Source organism: Trichosurus vulpecula, chromosome 2 (genome assembly GCF_011100635.1).
Source record: "Trichosurus vulpecula isolate mTriVul1 chromosome 2, mTriVul1.pri, whole genome shotgun sequence".
NCBI classification, from domain to species: Eukaryota; Metazoa; Chordata; class Mammalia; order Diprotodontia; family Phalangeridae; genus Trichosurus; species Trichosurus vulpecula.
Window position 1 is genome coordinate 32,428,163 of NC_050574.1, and position 20,152 is coordinate 32,448,314.

Consider the following 20,152-nt stretch of genomic DNA (forward strand, 5'->3'; position numbering starts at 1 on the left):
CTTTCCTTAACGGCTCAGCAAACACCAGAGTTTCTGAGCTAGTCTGTTCAGAAACCTCACTCCCTATAGGAACAAAGTCCAAACTTTTCATCTTGGCATTCAAGGCCTTCCAGAGTCCGGCCTCAACCTTCCCTGCCAGTCTTATAGGTGATCATAGTACTTAGCATATGAAGACACCTTCAAGATCATCTGATCCCAATCCCTGGTTTTTAAAAATTAAACTTTATTTTCAAACAAAGATCAGCTTTCTCTTCCTCTCACTTCATTCCCCACCCACCATTGAGAAAGCAAGAAAAACAAAACCCCTGTTACAAACATGTATAGTCCAGCAAAATCAATTCCCACACTTTCCATGTCCAAAAAGAAATAATGCCTCATTCTGCCCTCCAAGTCCATCTCCCATCTGTGAGGAAGTGGGCAGCATGTTTCATCATGAGTCCTCGAGAACTGCGGCTGGCCACTGTGCTGATCAGAATTCCAAAGTCTTTCAAAGCTAATTATCTTCATGCTGTTGCCGTTACTGTATGAATTGTTCTGGTTCTGCTCACTTCAACTTGCATCAGTTCATCTGAGTCTTCCCGGGTTTCTCTGAAGCAGCCCCTTCGCCATTTCTTATAGCATAATAATATTCCATTACAATCACATGCCATAACTTGTTCAGCTAGCCCCCAGCCACCCTCTTATTTTCCAACTTTTTGCCACTATAAAAAGAGCTGCTATCAATATTCTTGTGTGTATGGGTCTGTTTCCTCCGTCTTTGATCTTTTGAGGATAAAGACCTAGTCATGGTATCACTGGGTCAGAGTGTTTGCACGGTTTAATAACTTTTGGGGACTAGTTCCAAGCTGCTTTCAAAAATGACTGGATGATGTGTTTTCTTTTGCAACATGACTAATACGGAAATATGTTTTGCATGATTGCACACATATAGTCTATATCAAATTGCTTGCCTTCTCAAGATTGAAGAGGGGAGAGAATTTCGAATTTGAAATAAAAAAAACCCCTAAGGTAAAAATTGTTTTAACATGTAATTGAAAAAAATATAATATAAAAATTTTCACATTAAAAGAAGAGCTTGTGACCTTGGGCAAGTCACTTAACCCCAATTGCCCTGCCTTCCAGAGGAGAAGGAGGAGGAGGAGGAGGAGGAGGAGGAAGAGGAGGAGAAAGAAGGAGGAGAAAGAGAAGGAGGAGAAGAAGGAGGAGAAGGAGAAGGAGAAGGAGGAGAAGAAGAAGAAGGGGAAGGGAAAGGGGAAGGGGAAGGGGAAGGGGAAGGGAAAGGGAAAGGGAAAGGGAAAGGGAAAGGGAAGGGGAAGGGGAAGGGGAAGGGGAAGGGGAAGGGAAGGGAAAGGGAAGGGGAAGGGGAAGGGGAAGGGGAAGGGGAAGGGGAAAAAGGAGAAGAAGAATTTCCCCTTTGACTTTCCAGCTATAAGCTTCAAGGGAAAAAAAAAAAGAAAAAAACAGAATGACTGGACCAGTTCATAGCCCTGACAACATTGCAGTCATGTGCCTGTTTTCCCACATCCCCTCCAGCACCTGTCATTTTTCCCTTTTTTGTCCACTTGGCCAATCTGATGGGTGTGAAACCTCAGCGTTGTTTTCATTTCACCTAATTCTTAGTAGTGAATAAGAATTTGTACATGGCTATTGATAACTCGGATTTCTGTCTCTAAAAACCACCTGTTCATATTCTTCGACCATTTATTAACTGGAGAATGGCTTTTATTTGCATAAATTTGAATCAGTTCCTTCTACATCTTAGAAACAAGACCTTTATCAGAGAAAATTGCTGCAAATATCCCGCCCCACCCTGCCCACACACACACACACACACACTTCCCTGATTCCCTTCTAATTTTAGTTGCTTTGGTTTAGTTTGCACAAAAACTTTGAAAATTTTAAATAATCAAAATGTTTATCTCCTGTGACTGTCTTTTTCTCTTGTTTGGTCACGGACTTGTCCCCCATCCATAGATGCTTCCTTGCTCATCCATTTCATTTATAATGTCACCCTTTACAGTTATTTGGATCTTAACTTCCTCATTTTATGGAAATGAAGGTCCAGAGGAGGACTCATCCAAGGTCACCTAGTGACTAAAATTCGAACCCAGGTCTTCATTGCCAATTGTTCCCATCTATACGGGTGGTGCAGTAGGTAGAGTCAGGAAGTCCTGAGTTCAAACCCAGCCCCAGACACTTACTAGCAGTGTGACCTTGGGCAAATCACTTAACCTCCACTTGCCTCAGTTTACTCAACTGTAAAAATAAATAGTATCTTCCTTGTAGGGCTCTTGTGAGGAACAAATGAGATAATATTTGTAAAAGCCCTTAGCACAGTGCCTAACACACAGCAGGGGCTATTTAAGTGCTTCTTCCCTTCCCTTCCTTTCCCTTTCCTCTATGTACCCTTTGCTCTACCCAGGGCCAGTCTCCATGCCACATTGAACCCCGATTCTGGGCTGTGCTCCACATGGAAATATCCAATTCATCGTCTCCCCCACCCTGCCCCGTTCTACCTCCTCCAGGAAACCCCTGCATCTCTCCACCCCATAACACTCGTTCTAATTGACTGAAAGCTTGGTGCTGTATTTATCACACCTGGGACTGGTCATGGAGGTGACTGCTAGTAATCTTGTGCGTCCGGGTAATGCTCTCTCAGGACACAGCTTGGGTACTCCTTGGGGCAAGGATGCAGTCCCAGGCACCTGGGATTGGGCTGACCACCCGGCAGGTAGAATGGAATCTTGTGTTCATCTTGCCGGCACTCACCACATAGTAGGTGCTTAATAAATCCTTGTTGAATGAATGTTCGATAAATGCTCTAGCAGTGTGAATGAGTGTAGCCTCGTGGCTATGTGTAAATGAGTGAATTTATTGTGACTGAATGATGGATGGGCTAGTGAAAGAATGAACATTTGCAAATGAATGACTGTGTATGAGAAATGAATTAATTGGGATTGAGTATGTGAGGGAAGGAATGGATGTGAGTGGATGTGTGTGAGTTGTGAATGAATGCATGAGTAAATGAATGAAATCGAATCAGTGCCCACCCATTCTTCTGTCCCAAGAGACTAGGAATTACTTGGAAGGGCCTGAAGTGACCTTGCCTGCAACCCCCCCGCCCCTACCCCCACCTCTCCCACCCTCCGCTTTCCCACCAACAGGGTGATCAGCATTGCAGTGAGGAAGGATGATACCGAGGTAGTAGCTGCTGTGGGTGAGGGGTGGGAGTGCCCCCAAAGCAGCCCTTTAGGGCCTCCTGTTGGAGAAACCCAGTCAGACTTGGCCCTAAAGAAGCTTGCCCTGCCTCTGTTTCATCTGCCTGTGTGAGAGCCAGGATGGGGCTGGGGGAACGGTCTGGTTGGCCCAACCATCTGAAGCATCAAGGCCAGCTAGAGATTCTTGGAAAGTGTGGTTCTTTCCCTGCCTCCAGCCGCCGCCCCATACTCTTGGCTGGGTTGGACTCCCCTGGACCTGTTCCCTCCTTCCCTTTCCAAGACCAAATATTTGCTCAGGATGTGGCTTCTGAGGCCAGTGCAGGCTGTTACCAAAGACACATGGCTCCCCCAGCCTGCTTGTGAGGTGGGAGAAGGGAGGATGGTCTGAAGACCCTTGCACCTTACTGCCCAAAGGATGCTCCGGGTTCAGGCCCTTCCTGAAGAGTGAGGTTGAGACCCCCCAGGGGAGCTGGGGGGCTTCTGGAGTCAAGAGGCTCTGTCTAGGCAGAGACCCAGCCTGGCCATCTGGCCAGCCCCAACATCTAAGGGCCCTAGATGGGCAGGGGAGAGGGGACAAAATGAGAATAAGGAGGAGCCAAATGGTAACCTTACGACAGGGTTCTGAAGGCTGGGAGTTTTCAGTTCTCTGAAGTTGAATGGAAGAATCCTACAACTTTTTACAAACTTCTAACTGAAATGTAGCATTTCTTTCACTTAAAGCGCTGCTCAGAGAAGGGGTCCACCCATTGTCTTCACTAGAAACCAGAGGGGTCCCGCCCCACGAAAGGCCCTGAATGTCTGCCTTAGGAGGAGACAGAAGGGGTGAGGTGAGGTGGCGAAGGGAGGAGTGACGGAGGAGAGTGAAGACAAGGACCGAGTCCGAGGACAGCGGAAAGCCTTGGGTTTTGCTTTCCTTTGCTCGATTTTTCCAGGGTCAAGGGAAAAAGGAGGTGTAAGTATGGAGAGAGAGAGAGAGGGAAAGGGGAGAATGGGTCATACTCTAAGCCTGGCCTAGGAGAGAGAATTCTGGACTCTGAGTCAGGACAAAGGACACTTACTAGCTGGGCGACCCTGAGCGTCCTCATCTGTTGTTTGTCCTTCATTTTCGAAGAGGACCATGACATCAGGGAGGTGATGATGCTGTGACAAGCTAGTGAACTGGATCTAAGTGAGGCAGGGCTGTGCAAAGCCACCACCAGCCTCGCTCTCTCCTCTGGAGCCAGCTGGGTCCAGTGGCCAGACATAGATCAGGACGATTGGAGATGGTCCTGGGTGTAGTGGAGAACCTTGGCCTTTTCAAGCTAAGGTCTTTAACAGGTCTCAGTTTGACTGAGGCAGCACCCACTCAGTGATTAAGGCTTAATAAGAACTGAGGCAGGGAATGGCCTCTTTACCCAGTCAAAAATTAAAAATAATTTTTAAAAAATCGATCTGGGAGGGGAAGGCCTAAGAGTTTCGGGCCAAAACAAGCAACTGCTATTTATATTCATTCTGAGCCAGTCAGGGCCCAAACAATGACCAAGTAGGGCTTGGCGTGAACATTTTAATCTCTGAAAATGAGGATGTAACACAGGGCTGTCGTAAGGACCAAAGGAGACAGCACGTGTTCTAGCAAGTTAGCTGGTGTTATTATTCAGGCCTCCCATCCTATCAGACAAACCCAGGTGTTATCTGCTTGTCTAGGGTGGTCAGGGAAAGCGTGACCCCACAGAGAGTGCGCGTCAGGGCAGAGAATTTAGGAACTCTGAGGGCCCAGCTCGGGAACGGTTCTAGACATCCTCTTCTCCATCTCTGTTCCTCTTCTCTAGCTCCAGAAGAGATCATCTCCGAGGCGTGTGTCCAGCCCGGCCCGAGGCTTGGGCTCTCTCCTCTAGGCATCCGAGGTTTTCGGGGCCTTGCTCTCCCGCTGATGCAGGGGGGCAGGGTCCTCTCCCTCCCTACCACACCATCCTTTTCCCACCTGCTACGTTCCCCACTCTGGCTCCCTCCTCATCCCTCCCCAATGCTCTCCTCTGGAATCTTGCCTCCAGCAGTGAGGGTCCACCTGTGGCAGCTGGGGAGGGCTCCTGAAGCAAAGTTGGCTGCCCCAGATCTGGGGTAGGGCTGCCAACGCCCAGCTAGGAAGCACGAGGGATAGAGACCGTTGGGCCTGGAGTCAGGAAGACCCGAGCTCAAATCTGCTCTCAGAGACAGTAGCTGTGCGACTGCTGTGCGAGTAACAGCTGCCTGCCTCAGTCTCCTCACCTGCAAAACGGGTCTAAGCGCACCTGCCTGCCAGGGTCGTTGTAAGGATAAATAAAGTAAAAGGACAAGCTGCTCAGTAAACAGTTGGCTCTGCGTAAATGATCATTCCCTTACCCTCTGGCGTTCAGTCTTCTGACTCTGTGACTCCATTTGGGGTTTTCTTGGCAGAGATACTGGAGCAGTTTGTCATTTCCTTCTCCAGCTTGACAGAGGAGGGAACTGAGGCAAATAGGGTGAAGTGACTTGTCACACAGCTAATGCCTGAGGCTGGATTTGAACTCAGGTTTTCCTGACTCCAGACCTAGAGCTCCATCCACCATACCACCTAGCTGCCCCCTTAAGTGACTGGCCAAGCTCACACTGGGAAGGAGCAGCGGTCAGGATTTGAACCCAAGACTCCAGAGCCAGTGTCCTTTCCTCTCCACAAGACTGCCTCTGGGACACCAAAAACGTGCAGGGAGGCGATGATCTTATCTCCCCTTGGGCAGGGGCTGTTTCACTCATCTCCCGTCTCCCTTCAGGATAACCCAGCCTGGTATATCTTTCCTCTTTGCCTCCACTTCCCAGAATTAGAGGCTTCCACCAGGACTCAGCTCCAGGGCCTCCTACAGGAAATCTTCCCTGATTCCACCCTGCTCCCCTCCACGTTGCTAACATTCTTTCCTTCCTTAAATTATGCCGATTTTTGTGCGTTTAGAGCCCTCAGTCCATTGATGCAGAAAAGGCCCAGTGAGGGCCCACCCTCTGCCAACACAGACCTGAGCCTAGCTTAGTCACAGCCAGGACAGGTCAACCTTGACCAGAGATGGGCCTAGAAGTCAGAACCTGCCTCTGGGTTTGCCTCTCACCAGGGATGCCACTATCTGTATCGTCCTCCCCACCCCCACTAGAATGGAAGATCCTTGAAAGCAAGGCACCACACAGTAGGGCGAGATTTTGGGTGGGCGAACAGAACTCTGGGGATGGGGACACAAGTCTCCAAAGCCACCCGGCCAAGGGAGACGGCTGCCCATGTAGCCACCCCATGCCTTTGCCCTGTGGTGCGAGTGCCAAGGGCTGGTTTCAAATCCAGGCCTTCAAGTTCCAAATCTCGCAGTTTCCCCCGTAAATTGTCTTAAGGGAAGGAGATAAACATGCCCATAAAAGCTAAGCCAAGAAACTGGTGGAGCGAGGCTGGGCACAGGCCCTGGAGGGCCCCAAATGTCTAGTGGAAGGGAGTCTAGAAGAGACAATCACTGCAGGACACAAGGAAGAACCAGCAGTCGGTGAAAGAATGATGAAAGATGTGGCTGGGAGGCTGTGCCTGCTCTAAAGCAGGATGACATCTCTCACATCTCCCACAGAAGCAAACTCTATGGAGGCCCAGGCCCCTGAACCATGCCATCGCCTGAGCCATGGGAAGCCCAGAGGCCTCTTGAGAGTGAGTGAGCCAGGGCCTGGGAGCTGGCGACTCCAGTGGGGCCAAGTGAGGCCAGGGAACTGGAGGGGTTCCCAAAGATGTCAGTGGCCAAAGCAAACATGGCCCCGTGGGAAGCCAAGGCTCACAGGGCTATGCTAGTTAAGGCAGAATGCAAGGGCAGGGAGGGAGGCCGGGCCTCTGCTCTGATCTTGGGGTGGGGGTGGGGGGCAGTACAGGAGCAGCACATCCTGCTCTTCAAAAGGGAATGACCAAGGAAGCCTGACTTGCATGGAGGGACCCGAAGCTCTGTATCTAGGCCCACAAGATCCCTCCCAAACAGACCAGCGGCCCAATGCCTCCCTCCCAAGAATAGGCAGACACCAGGAAGGACAAAATTCATTTTTCCTTTTATAAAATGCGTGTGTGTGTGTGTGTGTCTGTGTGTATGTATCTGTATGTTTGTTTAGGGGAGTTTTTGCAAAGGCAGATACTGGAAAAATGGCTCTTGTGTAACAGGACCCAGCTGGTACCTGGGCTGGGGGGCAGACAGCCAACATGGGGATGCAGGGAATCACAACACGCAGGCCACATACCGAGAGCTCACAGGGCAGAGGACAGGAAGCACTGTGTCCCCTGGGCACAGATGGCTGCTGGCCTTGCTTCCCATGGATCGGACAGGCCAGTGAGAGGCTAAGGGGGAAGGGGACCCCCTCCAGACTGCTGAGCAGGCCCAAGCCCTGGCCCCCAGGTCAGTTCCCAGCCTGCCCAAACCAAGAAGTAGGGGCAGGAGCGTCCCTCAGCATGGCATGGCACCAAGAGCCCAGAGGAGCCACGGGCAGGCAGCTGGTGTCCAGCCAAGCACCCTCTTTAGCCTGCCCACCAGGCTGTGCCCCCTCCATGTAAAGTGCAAAATCCCTGGATGCTGCCCTGCAGCCCCCTTCCTGCCCACACCCTGGGCCTCCCTGGGGGCAAGAGAGGGGCCCACTGACACATTCAAGCACGTGTGCCCAGCAGTGGCAGTCTGAGGCCACCCTCAGGCAGGCTGCCCATCACCTTCCTGACGCTGCAGGGGCCCGGCCCTGGGCGCTGGTGCCCAGCAGGGGCCCCAGGCCCCTCGCCAGGCTGGGCGGCCTCTGCCCCAGTCCTCACGCAGCTCTCAGACAAAGATCTGGATGCGGTCACGGATGGCCTGGCGGCAGATGGGGCAGACACGGAGTGCCGCGCTGCACTCGAGGCAGGAGCCGTGGCCACACTGGAACACTAGGCGGATGTGGCTGTCGATGCAGATGGGGCATGTGATGCGTTCCTCCATCTGCCGATAGCGGCTCTGCAGCTCCTCCACTAGCTGCCGCTGGCCCGCACACTCCAGCCCCGGCACGCTGCTCTCCACCTCGGTGTTGTCTGGGGGGGGCCACATGTGGGGGCAGGGAGGGGAGAGAGGGAGGTCACAGGGGCTTCTCCAGATCAACCCTGAGCATCCTCAGCCCTCTAGCAAGCACCCGATCACAGGGCAGCCTCCCCTACCCCAGCCGCACCCAATCGCAGGGCAGCCTACCCCCCTCCACCCCATACCTGACCACAGGGCAGCCTCCACCCCCCACCCTGCACCAGACCACAGGCCAGCCACCCCCCACCCCTGCCCCATTGTCTCCCCCTCTCCACCTTGTCTAAGCTTCTTGCTGATGGTCACTTGGCAGCAGATGCATTTCTTCATTCTGCGGGAACACTCTGAGGGCAGAGCAGAGCAGAAGGCCAGCTGGGCTCTAGTCCAGGCAGACCCCCTCCCTCTCCCATATGTCCCCATGCCCTCCCCAAAGCCCCCTCACCTTCACATACGATGCTGTGCTGGCAGGGGAGGAAGAGCACCAGCAGGGCCAGGTCAGAGCAGACGAGGCACTCGGAAGGCCCGGCCCCTGGCCCACCACCGCCTGCCCCACCCACGCTCAGGTTGGTCATGGTATTGGGCGTGCTGTGCATCCTCCGAAGCCCGCAGCTCCTCCCTGTGGGGCCCAGAGAGCCCTGCTGCTCCCTGCCATGGATGGGGAGAGAGGGAAGGGTCACCGGCTGTGTGGGCCGTGAGGGCTTGGGCCCAGCCCACCCCTCCAGCCCCAGTCCTACCTGAACCTCTGGGCAAAGCTACGAATGGCCTGGGCCCCCCGTCCGTCTGTGACCACATCCAGGGGGCACTTGCCGCGGTGGTTGGCATAGTTCACATCTGCGCCTTCTTGGGCCAAGAAGCAGGCGATGGCGATGCCCACAGTGAGCTCTGTGCCGCCCAGGAAACTGGAGGCCTGGAGCTGGGAAAGGATGGGCTGGGTAGTAGACAGCCCTTGTGAGGCCTGGGACAGGGGCCTGTGTCAGCCTTGGTCCCTGGATGGCTTCATGCCAGCCCCCCAACCCCGCGGCTCAGGCACAGCCAAGGTCCCAGGAACAATGTGTAGGTGAATACAGCGTCCCCCTCATCCCCGCCTGCCTCCCAGGCACAGCTCATTACTTTTTCTAATTAGAACTGGCCCAGAGCCTCAATGGGTAGGGGCTCCCCCCCCATGGGCAGGCTGGGGACTACAGCGGTGGAGAACACAAGGGGAGTCAGCCCCTACAGTGTATGGGGGGGGGGGCTGGTGCCCAGGCCCAAGGGGGCAGAAATCCCCAGGCCTCAACTCTGGGCTCACCCACAGCCCCTGGCAGTGCCCTGACCTGGGCTCTGTCTGCTGTTCCCCAAAAGGTAGCTGAGCTGGAAATGAGGGCCAGAGAAGGGAACATGGAGGGTGGCTGGCACTCAGTTACCCATCTGGAGGCCTCTTTCCTGAGCTTCAAATACAGGACCTTTTCCTAAGCCAGGAATTTTATGTGGGGGGGGTGGTAGGAGAGAAGGAAAAACAGCTGGCACATGGAAAGAGGTTCCTTGTGTAGGCCAGGGCTATGAGCTGTCCTGGGGTGGAGAGGATGGCAGCTGAATGAACAGGGAAGCCTGGGCTCCTGGAGCCTGTGTCTGAGGGAGCAGGGCTGCCACAGAGCTGCAACCACGTGTCTGGTCAGGCAGGGTCACAGGACCTTCTGATGGCCAAGCAGGGCCTAGCAATGATCAAGTAACTGGCACATGCCCATTTTACAGAGCGGACTGAGGCCAGAGAGGGGCTCTCTATCCCAACGCCCTGCCCCATGTCCTACCCTGGAGAAGAGCGAGGCCCCTTCACCGGCACCGGTGGCCTCGGCTGGAGGGGGCAGCAACTGGTGCTTCTCCAGGGCAATGTGCATGGCGGTATCCCCGGCCTCATCCTCAGCGTTGATGTCACTGCCAGCGCTCACCAGCAGGAGCAGCAGCGCCACGTGGGCCTGGGTCACTGCCAGGTGCAGAGGCAGCTGGTGGCGGTTGTTACGGATGTTCACGTCACAGCGGCCCTGCAGGCAGAGGTGGCCCAGAGCATCAGGTTCCCGCCTTGTGCCTCACCTGTCCAGGACTGCTGGCTAGGGAGTGGGGCCCTTAAATAGACACATGAGCTCCAGCTGAATCAGAGTCCCTCTCCTGGACTAGTCAGCTGGCATCCCCCTACCCCTGCCCATATATGACCTAGAACCTTCCAAAGGCCACACGACCCACCTTTCAATGCCAGGAGCTGCTACAAGGCAGCTGTCCTGTCCATCCACAGGCCTCTGTTCCTTTGACCAATCCTAGGGAATGGCTTGCCCACCCATCCTGGCGGCCCAGTGACCCTTCTGGTGGCCAGAGAGGGACAGAGCCTGGCTCAGGGTCGCACAGCTGGGACTCAGTTTTGCCCGATGACCCCTGGCTTGGGGGCCTGCCCTTGGCACTTCCTGCCCCCGCCCTCTGCCAGCGCCCACCTCTTTGATGAGGATCTCGGCCACCTCCCGATGGTTATTGAGGGCTGCGAGGTGCAGGGCCGTGAAGCCATCGTCCTTTTTTGTATCTACTAGCTGCCGGGCCCGGGCCAGGATTCTCCTGACAGCTCTGCTGAGAGGAAAGGGGCTTGTGGGGGTCCTGAGAGCAGGATCCTGGCATGGGCAGGGACCTCAGGCTCTGGTGAAGCCAAGAAATCAAGGCCACTTGCCCAGACGCACAGAGCAGACAGCATCAGAGACAGAATCTGAACCCAGAACCAGGGCTCTGTCCAGTGGGGCAGAGGGATCCCTGAACCAGGGCTAAGAGGAAGTCTTCTGTTCTGCTGCTCTCGGTCATCAGGGACCCTCAGAAGCTTTCTTTGTTGGAGCCCACCCTGGTGCCACCCAAAAAGCTGGCATCTGGCCCGAAGTTGTAGGGGTGGGTAGGGCTCAGGGCATGGAGCACCAGGTCAGCCACCCTCTTCCCACCCTAGCCTGCCCTCCACAAGAGCCCAGGCCCGGGTCCCAGGGATGGGCATAGCCCGCTCCTGGCTCCTTCCTGGCCCCACTCACAGCACGTTGCCTTTGAGTGCCGCATAGTGGAGAAGGTTGAAGCCTTGGCAATTGGAGGCTGTGAAGTCGATGGTGGGCACCTCGGTGAGGATCTCAATGATGCCCTTGGCATCTGCTGAGATGGCACGGTGCAAGGGGGTGTCTCCACACATGTCCTGCGGAGGGCCAAGGACTCAGCTCAGGCCCTGTGCCCACTGACTGGATGTCCATAGGGTACAGGGCAAGGCAGAACCAAACCCAAGCTTCTGCAGGCCAGAGGGTCCTGTCCACAGCCCCAGGGCAGCCCCTTCTTGAGGCCTGGCCCCCTGAGGGTTTATAGGAGGGAATATGCTCCAGACCATGGCCATGGGGGATGGACTTGTGAGGAGCCAGTGAAACCACGTCTATGAACCCATTTGTCAACTTGTCAACTCCATCGATGTGAGTGAATTCAGAGCAGGATAAGCAAGCATGGCTGAGAAGGGGTGGATGGGCCAGGAGAGATGTGGGGGCGCTGGGAGAAATAAGGATGGAAGGCCAGGGGAGATCAGGGAAGACTGAGGGGCAGAGGACCCAGGGGAGACCAGAACACAACGTACAGGAATGTTGACATCACAGCCTTGCTCACACAGGACTCGCGCCACCTCCAGGAAGCCCATGTGGACGGCCACGTGCAGGGCAGTGCACCTGGTGTTATTGATCAGGTTGGCGCTTGCTCCCCGGCTCAGCAGCACCCGGGTCACCTCAGCCTGGTTCCTGGACAAGAGGAGACACGGGCAGCATTGCTGAGCAGACAAAGGATAGTCCTGAGGGGCCACGCCCACACCCGCGGAGGCCTCCCAGGCACCTTACCCAAAGGCCGCATAGTGCAGCGCGGTGTCCCCCTCGTCGTCCCGCACGTCTAAGCCCGCGTGGGCCTGGAGCAGCAGCCGTACCAGTTCCACCTGGCCCAGCTGGGCGGCCACCTGCAGGGCGGTGCGGCCCTGGTTTCTGACATCCACCTGCAGGGTAGGGACAGGGTCAGGCCTGAGCCTTCCTGGCCTCCCCCACAACAGGTTGGCGCCAGACTAATGTCATAGCTGGTTCTCATGTGACCATCCTTCCCTAGAGCTCTCCCTCGTAACAAATAATAAAAAAGAAAGAAGGAAAAAAACCGCTCTGTGTGTGTGTGTGGTGTGGTGTGGTGTGTGTGTGGTGTATGTGGTGTGGTGTGTGGGTGTGTGTGGTGTGTGCGTGCGTGGTGTGTGCGCATGTGTGCACGTGTGTGTGTGTGTGGTGTGTGTGTGGTGTGTGTGCATGCGTGTGTGGGGTGTATGTGTGTGTGGGGTGTGTGTGTGGTGTATGTGGTATGGCGTGTGCGTGCGTGGTGTGTGAGCATGCGTGCGTGATGTGTGTGTGTGGTGTACGTGGTGTGGCGTGTGTGTGCGTGCATGCTGTGTGCGCATGTGTGTGGTATGTATGTGTGTGTGTGTGTGTGTGTGTGTGTGGTGTGTGTGTGTGTGTGTATGATATGGCGTGTGTGTGCGCTCCCGTGTGTGTCTGGGCAGGCAGAGCACTGATAAACATGAACACCCCCAAAGGGGCTGAGCCCCAGCAGCTCCCAGGCCCTCCCCACCCCCCACATGCTGGCCCCAGCTGCTTCCCAGGTGACTCTGGGCCAGTCATTTTACCTTCAGGAGGCTGTTTTTTGCCGTCACCCAAGGACAAGCCTAGCCAGGAAGACCCGGGTTCAAACTGTGTCTCAGACACTTAGTAGCTATGTGACCCCAGGTAAATCACTCAAACCTGTTTGCCTCCATCTCCCTAACTGCGAAACGGGCCAACAAGGGCACAGGGCTGTTGGGAGGACTCAGTGAGGTGCTACTTGTCAAGGGCTTGCTCAGCACAGCGCCTGGCCCAGAGGAGATGCTGTGTGAACACTGGCAATGACAATAGTAACGTTTATTATTAGCATTATGGCTTGGGGCCTTCCCGAGGCCCCAAGGAAAGAGTGGAGGCCGAGGTCCTCCAGGAGGATTCCCTCCCCTGGCCTCCCTGACCACCCCAGGGTCCCCGCCACACCACGACCTCTTGCCTTGTCCGGATGCCTCTTTACCAGCTCCAGCACCCTGGCGACGTTGCCGTGAGCCACCTCGGTCACCAGCCGCCCCGGCTGCTCGGGGTCACTCTTTTGGGTGAGCAGCTTCTCCAGGACAGTGCCCAGGGAGCCTGGGGGAGCCCAAAGCCTCCGTAAGCTCAGGAAAGCCTTCGGCCAACCGTCTGCCTGCCCGTACGCTTGTCTCCAGCCTGGGACGACGCTGGCCTCAGCCCCTATGCCCTCTGCCTGCCCATACCCCACCCCTGGCCTTAGACGACGCTGGCCTCAGCCCCCATGCCACGGGCTATGGAGGGAGGGCCTTGCCTGCAGGCGCCCACCGCTTCCTTACTCTTCGGCTCTTTGGCGCTCTCTGCCGCGTTCAGGTTGGCGTCCGCCTCCAGATGGTGTGCAGTCAGGCAGGCAGGGTTGAAAGTCCAGGACTGACCGCCGACAGATACCCTCAAGTCTCCATCCCCAAAAACCTTCATCACTTTCCCAATGTGCCCCAGGGCCTGTGAAAGAGGAGGAAGAGTCAGGAGAGGAACTGGGAATTCTGACTGGGGGGAGCTGAGGAGGCTCAGACAGGCTTGGGATAGGGAGGCTCCCAGGGGAGGCCTAGCACCAAGGGCTGGACAAGGGGCATGGGGGAAGACCTCCAGAGGAGGCCCAGCACCAAGGGCCCTGCACTGTCCAGGACTCTGCCCTTTCTAGCTGGGATCAAGACTTGATGACGTTGAATCTATGACATGGCAGGGGACACTCACCAGGGCCATGTCATCCGTCCACTCCCCGTGTCCAGCCTGTAGTCGCTTCACCGTTTCCAGATCCTCGATGACCCGGACCATATCACCGACCCAAAATGTGTTATGCTACAGAAGAAAATCAGGGGCCGGGCTGGGACCAGAGGCAGCAGGCCAGGAGGTGGGACAGGACCTGTACCCTAACACTAAATGCCAGCAGTTGGAGGAGGAGGGGGTCAGTCAGCCAGGGCAAGGGGTGAGGAGGAAGCGAGTCAGGACTGGGGGTCGGAGGGACTCCCAGCCTTGGCTCTGGGGGTCCTGAGTCACCTTGGCCAAGTCCCTCCCTGCTTGGGCCTCGGTTTCTTCATCTGTCAATGAGAGAATGCTTTCTGCCGCAGAGCTCGGGACGCCTGCCTCACCAGCACTCACTTTGGTCAGGGCACCAGGATGGAAGGTCCAGCGGGCATCACTACTGAACTGGACCCGTACGTCGCCACGGTCAGTGATGCGGTGGACTGTCCCTGTCTGACCAATGAACTGCATCCGCAGGAGTAAAAGGGCAGAGAAAGACAGAGACAGAGAACCAACTTTCTCAGTGGCTCCCCCAGGCACAGGGGGTACTAGTGAGGAGCAGTCCCAACTCCCCACCCCCTGAGGCTGGGTGGGCAGGCAGCTCCTGGTGGTCAGAGATCAAGAGATGAGCTGAGCACCAAGAACCACCTTGCTGAAGAGTGATCCAACATGGGCATGCTCTCCCTGAGGCCCCCTCCCCACCCCAGACCACTCATGGGCACCCTGCTCCCTAGGAGAGACCTGTGTGGACAAGGCAGTGGCCTCAGGGGCATGGCTTGGGCGGGGGACACAGGCCAACCTCACCTCGGCCATCTTGGGGTTCCAGCCTCCATGGCCCTCCTGCATCTCCCGGAGAATATCCATGGCCAGCAGACACTTGACTTTGTCCCCATGCTGGAAGGGGGGGCTCTCGGCGCTCACCTTCCGCTGCAGTTCAGCGGGCTTGCCTGGAGTTGAGGTAGACAGTGCCTCATGTGAGCATAGGTGGGGGAGGCAGGGATCAGCCTCCACAGGGCTACTGGGCAAAACACTGTTCAAGGCTGCTTCAGGAAACTTCCATAGGCCTCCCTCTCCCTATTTAGATGTCCAGGACCCACACAGTCCCAAACCAAGGAGAAGGTGGCATTCGGCTCTGGAAGGGAGCCCACCTTAGAGCCCTGGGGCCCCTTGGAGAGTACGGTTAGCCCTTCCATGTCGCCACCATCCCCACTGTGGTTTTGATAGAGCATGGGTCAGCATAAGAAATTAAATGGGAAGTTTTGGAGTTTTGTGGACACCACAGATGACAAGGCCAGAGACAACACAAAAATACTGAACCCAGATTTTACAATAAGATGTTGTAAATACCCCATAAAAGAAAAAGAAAAAAATTCAGATTTCTTCTGTGGTATGAAAGGAAGACCAAAAATGTTTACGTGGCTTTTCCATGTGCCCCAACCCCTGTGACGTGCAAGGGCATCCCCCCCACTATACCTAGTCTCGGGAGGTGTTCTTTGTAATAGAAGCCTCCTGGTGCTTCCACCACACACTTGAGGTCCACCTTGCCCTTGTGCCCCACACGATAAACATTGGTGGTGCCATCGGCCCAGGTCACACTAGCCACGCTGCGGCCCGTCTCCACGTCCCATCCGCGGATGTCAATCACACGACCCGGCTTCCCCTCGCCCCCTGGGAAGACAATGCCAAGCGTTCCTCCTCCTGGCACCAGTTGGCTACCCGAGCTTCCCTCTCTCTCTGGTCCCCAGAGCCCAGCTCTGCCACCGGGGACCTGCTCTTCCCGCCTTGTGCAGGAACCAACTACGAGCTTCCCTGGTGCCAGGGCACACGTGGGCACCGGGGCTCTATCACTGCAGATGGGAAAGCAGGGTTCTAGGCCCTCCCCACACCACCCTCTCTCCACTCACCATCCTGATTGCCCCATTCCCAGTCTGGGCCCCGGAGGACCTTGGCGCCTTGGAAGATGCCCCGCAGGGTGATTCGAGGCAGGCTGTGGCGGGCACTCACAGTGACTCTGCAAGAGAGCATGGCGCTGAACCTGGGCTGGCCCCACACCTCCCTCCCCCGGGGCCAGGGACAGCTTTCTTCTCGGGCACATTCCTCCTGTGGCAGCTGGACAGGGCAGGAGATGGGCACTGGGCCTGGAGCTGGCCTCAGACACTGCCTGGCCGGGTGACCTGGGCAAGTTGTTCAGCCTCTTTATCTATAAAATGGGAATTCTAACAGCAGCCACCTCCCAGGGTTGTCACGAGGATCAAAGGAGATGCGCACTGTGATGTGCTTAGCACACAGTAGGCACTTAACACTTATTCCCTTCCTCTCTGAGTTGTCATTACCCCTAACATCGATGAGAACATACTGCCAGGGTGGGTGGGAGGAGAAGCCTTGTCCTCACCAGACACCTCCCCGCTCCTGCAGCCTCTGCCCAGCCAAGCATCAAGCATCATGCCTTTACCTGGCACACAGTAGGCACTTAATAAATGCGTGCTGATGCACTGCAACCTTGACGAGAATAGAGTGTGCCATTTTAAAGACTGTGACAGATGAGGGTGGAGAAGGCCGGACAGAAGTGGACACATGCCGTCAACTTTGGGAGAGTCCATCTCAAGGAGTGGACAGCGGCGGTGGGGGGGGGATTGGGGCCTCTGGTGCTTACTATCCACGGGACTTTGGGAAACGTTAACTCCCTGCATCTCGGCTTTTTCATCTGTAAAATGAGGTAGCTGGGCTGGACGTCCCCACCCAAGCTGGGGTCCCTCCCTTCTAGCTCTAGTTCTAAGAATCTAAGACCCTACGAGAGACCACTAAGGCTGCCCAGAAAGCTCAACAACAAACCCAGATCTTGAAAGGACAAGAAGAAAGCAAATGCCCCAAACTGAGAGCTGGGGCCCAGTGAAAAGGGGCCATGGGACCAGAAATGGGCAAAAATGTCCGGATTCTGAGAACAAGGCAAGGGGACCTGATGCCAATTCCTGGAGAACACTGGAAACCACATTAAAAGGAGGCTTTGTGAAAGGAAGAGGGAGCCGTCACGAGCTAGCATGGCTCATTAATAAGTCATGTGGGAAGAACTTCATTTCTTCTTTTTATTGAGGGAACGGCACAGACACAACGTACGTGGATTCCAGCAAGGCATCTGTCGGAGTCCATCACTAATGCCCCTCAAGTGATGGAATGCTACTGTGCAATAAGAAATGACGAGCAGGCAGATTTCAGAAAAATCTGCAAAGACTTGTGTGAGCTGATGTTGGGTGAAGTGAGCAGAACCAGGGGGACACTGTACACAGTAACAGCCACACTGTGCAAAGACCAACTATGGACGCCTCAGCTCTTCTTAGCAACACAATGATCTGAGACAGTTCCAAAAGACTCATGATGGAAAATGCTACCCACATCCAGAGAAAGAATAAGCTATAAACGCAGGTGGGAGCAGATTATTTTCACTTTATTTTCTGTATGTGGTTTTTTTTTCCTTTTGGTCCATTTCTTCTTTCACAACATAACTAATAGGGAAACATGTTTTACATGACTGCACATATATAACCTATATCAAATTGCTTACCATTTTAGGAAGGGGGAGGGGAGAGGAGGGAGAAAAATCTGGAATTCAAAATCTGGTAAAATGAATGCTAAAAATTGTCTTTACAAATAATTGGTAAATATAAAATACTATTATAATGTATTTTTTGGCAAAGCAACCAGGGTTAAGTGACTTGACTGGGGTCACAGAGCTAGTAAGTGTCAAACGTCTGAGGCCAGATTTGAACTCGGGTCCTCCTGACTCCAGGGCCGGTACTTTGCTGCCCCCCTAAAATACTATTTTTAAAAAATTAATTAATTTTTTGGTTTTCAACATTCACCTTTACAAGATTTTGAGTTCCAAATTTCTCCCCCCCCATCCTCCCTCCCGAAGATGGCAAACACTCTGATTATAGGCTTTACATGTACAATCATATTTAACATATTTCCACATTAGTCATGTTGTGAAAGAAGAATCAGGACAAAAGGGAAAAACCACGAGAAAGAAAAAAAAAAAGAGAAGAGTCTGCTTTGATCTGCATTCAGCCTCCATAGTTCCTTCCCTGGATGTGAAGAGCATCTTCCGTCACGAGTCTTTTGATTGTCTTGGATCATTGCGATGCTGAGAAGAGCTGAGTCTATCAAAGCTGCTTGTCGCACAATGCGGCTGCTGCTGTGTATGACGTTCTCCTGGTTCACAGAAATCTTTCCAGGTTTTTCTGAAGCCCTCCTGTCCATCATTTCTTACAGCACAGTAGCAATCCATCACATTCATATACCACAACTCAGCCATTCCCCCAACTGACGGGCACCCTTCAATTTCCAATTCTTGCCACCACGCAAAGAGCAGCTATAAATGAGAAATAAAATACTATTTTAAAAAACCATGCAGAGCAGGAGCTGCTGGCCCGCCATTCCCAAAGGGAGCTGACCGGTGGATCATGATCAACCCAAAGGAACGTCTCTAGGCTAGTGCCACAGGGCTCAGTCCTTTGAATCTGTGTTCCCATTCTGATCAATAACGCGTATGAAAGCAAATGGATGACACCCCATTGGGAAGCAAGCTGGCACTGGGGACCCGAATGAATGAGATTTAACTGGGACAAATTTAAAGTTCTTGGCAGTTCCAAAGTCAACTGTGCCAGTAGAGACCAATGTGACCGTGGTGATGCGGAAGCCCAGGAGGCAAGCGTGACTCTGGTGCCACCCATCTATAGTACAAGCCAAAGGGACAGAGAAGATAGTCAGGCCACACATCTGGAACACCATGTCCAATGGGACCCCTGTGAGCTCCTGAGGACAAGGACTTTGCAGCCCCAGCACCTAGAATAGATCTCTGGGATGATGAGGGGCCTAAGAACTGCATGCTGACTGCCTCGGAGTGGAACCTGGGTAAGCAGGAGCAGGCCCAGGAACGAGTGCCCAGCTCAACTCAAGGAAATGCTCCGGGCTGCCTAAAAGCCGAGGGACACCGAAGGGGGCAGGGGCAGGTCTGCAAACAGAGGTTCCCCAGAGCGTGGGTCAGGCCATGAGCAGAGACCTGTGTGGCTCATTGTAACTCTGCAGCTCTCTGCCCAAACTGTGACAATCCAACGCCCTATGGAGGCCAGGGTCCTCCCGCCCAGTCCTAGGCACTCCAAAGGAGTGGAGGCAGAAGGAGCCCTTGGCTGGGGGGTTAGGGGACTTGTCTTGAGGTCCTAAGGTCTCCTATTCCTTGGTTCTGTCTACAGTGCTGCAGATCCCCCTCAAGCTGGGCCCCCTGCTCTTACCATGAGTGTTCACCTGGCTTGGTCTGCAGAGAGACGGAAGCCAGAGAGCCAGCCTCCAGGCCAGCCAGGCCCCAGCCACCCACAGCCTGGTGCAGGTTTGAACCACTGGTTTTTCTTCAAGACCCTGTGGACAGCTCAGGTGGTCACAAGGTCAAAAACCCAAACCCAGTTTCCAGCCAGGGACTGTGCTAACCTGACCCCTGCTGCGGGCCCTGCCCCGCCTGCCCTACCCCCCCCCCCACGTCCCCTACCCTGCACATTGCAGACCATTTAGAGCCGCACCTCCCTCCTCATTGTTACACCTCAGGAAGAGCATCACCCCTGCCTCCTCTGCAGTGCCATCATTCCAACGAGCTTTTATTAAGCACCTACCATGTACCAAATGGGGGAGGGGACAAAGTGCACTCAGCTAAGTTAATATCCCACAAACACATAATGGGGCAGGCTCCTTGGCTGGGGTGGGGAGCTAGAGAGGAAGCAGGCCTGGTGGACAGACAGCCATCCTCATGGCCGCTCAGACAGAGGAGGCACAGGCCTGCACTGGGAGAGGGTGAAGCTCCTGGGCCCAATGGCAGGGATGATGAAAGGAGGGATTGTTTTCCACAGCCCTGGCAAAAGCACCGGGGCTGGAGATGAGGGTGCGCCATGTGCCGCTGGCCTGGCTGTGTTCTGTTCAGCCTTGCTGCCCTGCTCTGCAGGAGCCTGGCCTCCCTGCCCGGCCTGAG

At 54.7% G+C, this 20,152-nt stretch overlaps 1 protein-coding gene across 2 annotated transcripts in view; it reads right to left on the reverse strand.

Moving 5' to 3' along the window:
- Nucleotides 1-7,249: 7,249 nt before the first annotated feature.
- MIB2 (mindbomb E3 ubiquitin protein ligase 2) overlaps nt 7,250-20,152 on the reverse strand; it is a 50,524-nt gene continuing 37,621 nt past the window's right edge. The window contains exons 5-20 of one of the 2 annotated variants that reach the window (XM_036747358.1): nt 16,047-16,153; nt 15,616-15,810; nt 14,947-15,089; nt 14,500-14,607; nt 14,095-14,199; nt 13,680-13,842; nt 13,328-13,461; nt 12,106-12,254; nt 11,853-12,009; nt 11,275-11,429; nt 10,705-10,831; nt 10,033-10,263; nt 8,980-9,158; nt 8,688-8,890; nt 8,524-8,589; nt 7,250-8,262 (exon numbers count right to left, since the gene is read on the reverse strand). In XM_036747358.1, coding sequence (XP_036603253.1) covers nt 8,018-8,262; nt 8,524-8,589; nt 8,688-8,890; nt 8,980-9,158; nt 10,033-10,263; nt 10,705-10,831; nt 11,275-11,429; nt 11,853-12,009; nt 12,106-12,254; nt 13,328-13,461; nt 13,680-13,842; nt 14,095-14,199; nt 14,500-14,607; nt 14,947-15,089; nt 15,616-15,810; nt 16,047-16,153 — 2,467 coding nt within the window. In that variant the 3' untranslated portion in view covers nt 7,250-8,017. Of the gene's footprint in view, nt 8,263-8,523; nt 8,590-8,687; nt 8,891-8,979; nt 9,159-10,032; nt 10,264-10,704; nt 10,832-11,274; nt 11,430-11,852; nt 12,010-12,105; nt 12,255-13,327; nt 13,462-13,679; nt 13,843-14,094; nt 14,200-14,397; nt 14,608-14,946; nt 15,090-15,615; nt 15,811-16,046; nt 16,154-20,152 lie in introns of both variants that reach the window. The other variant, XM_036747356.1, reaches the window with a different exon arrangement.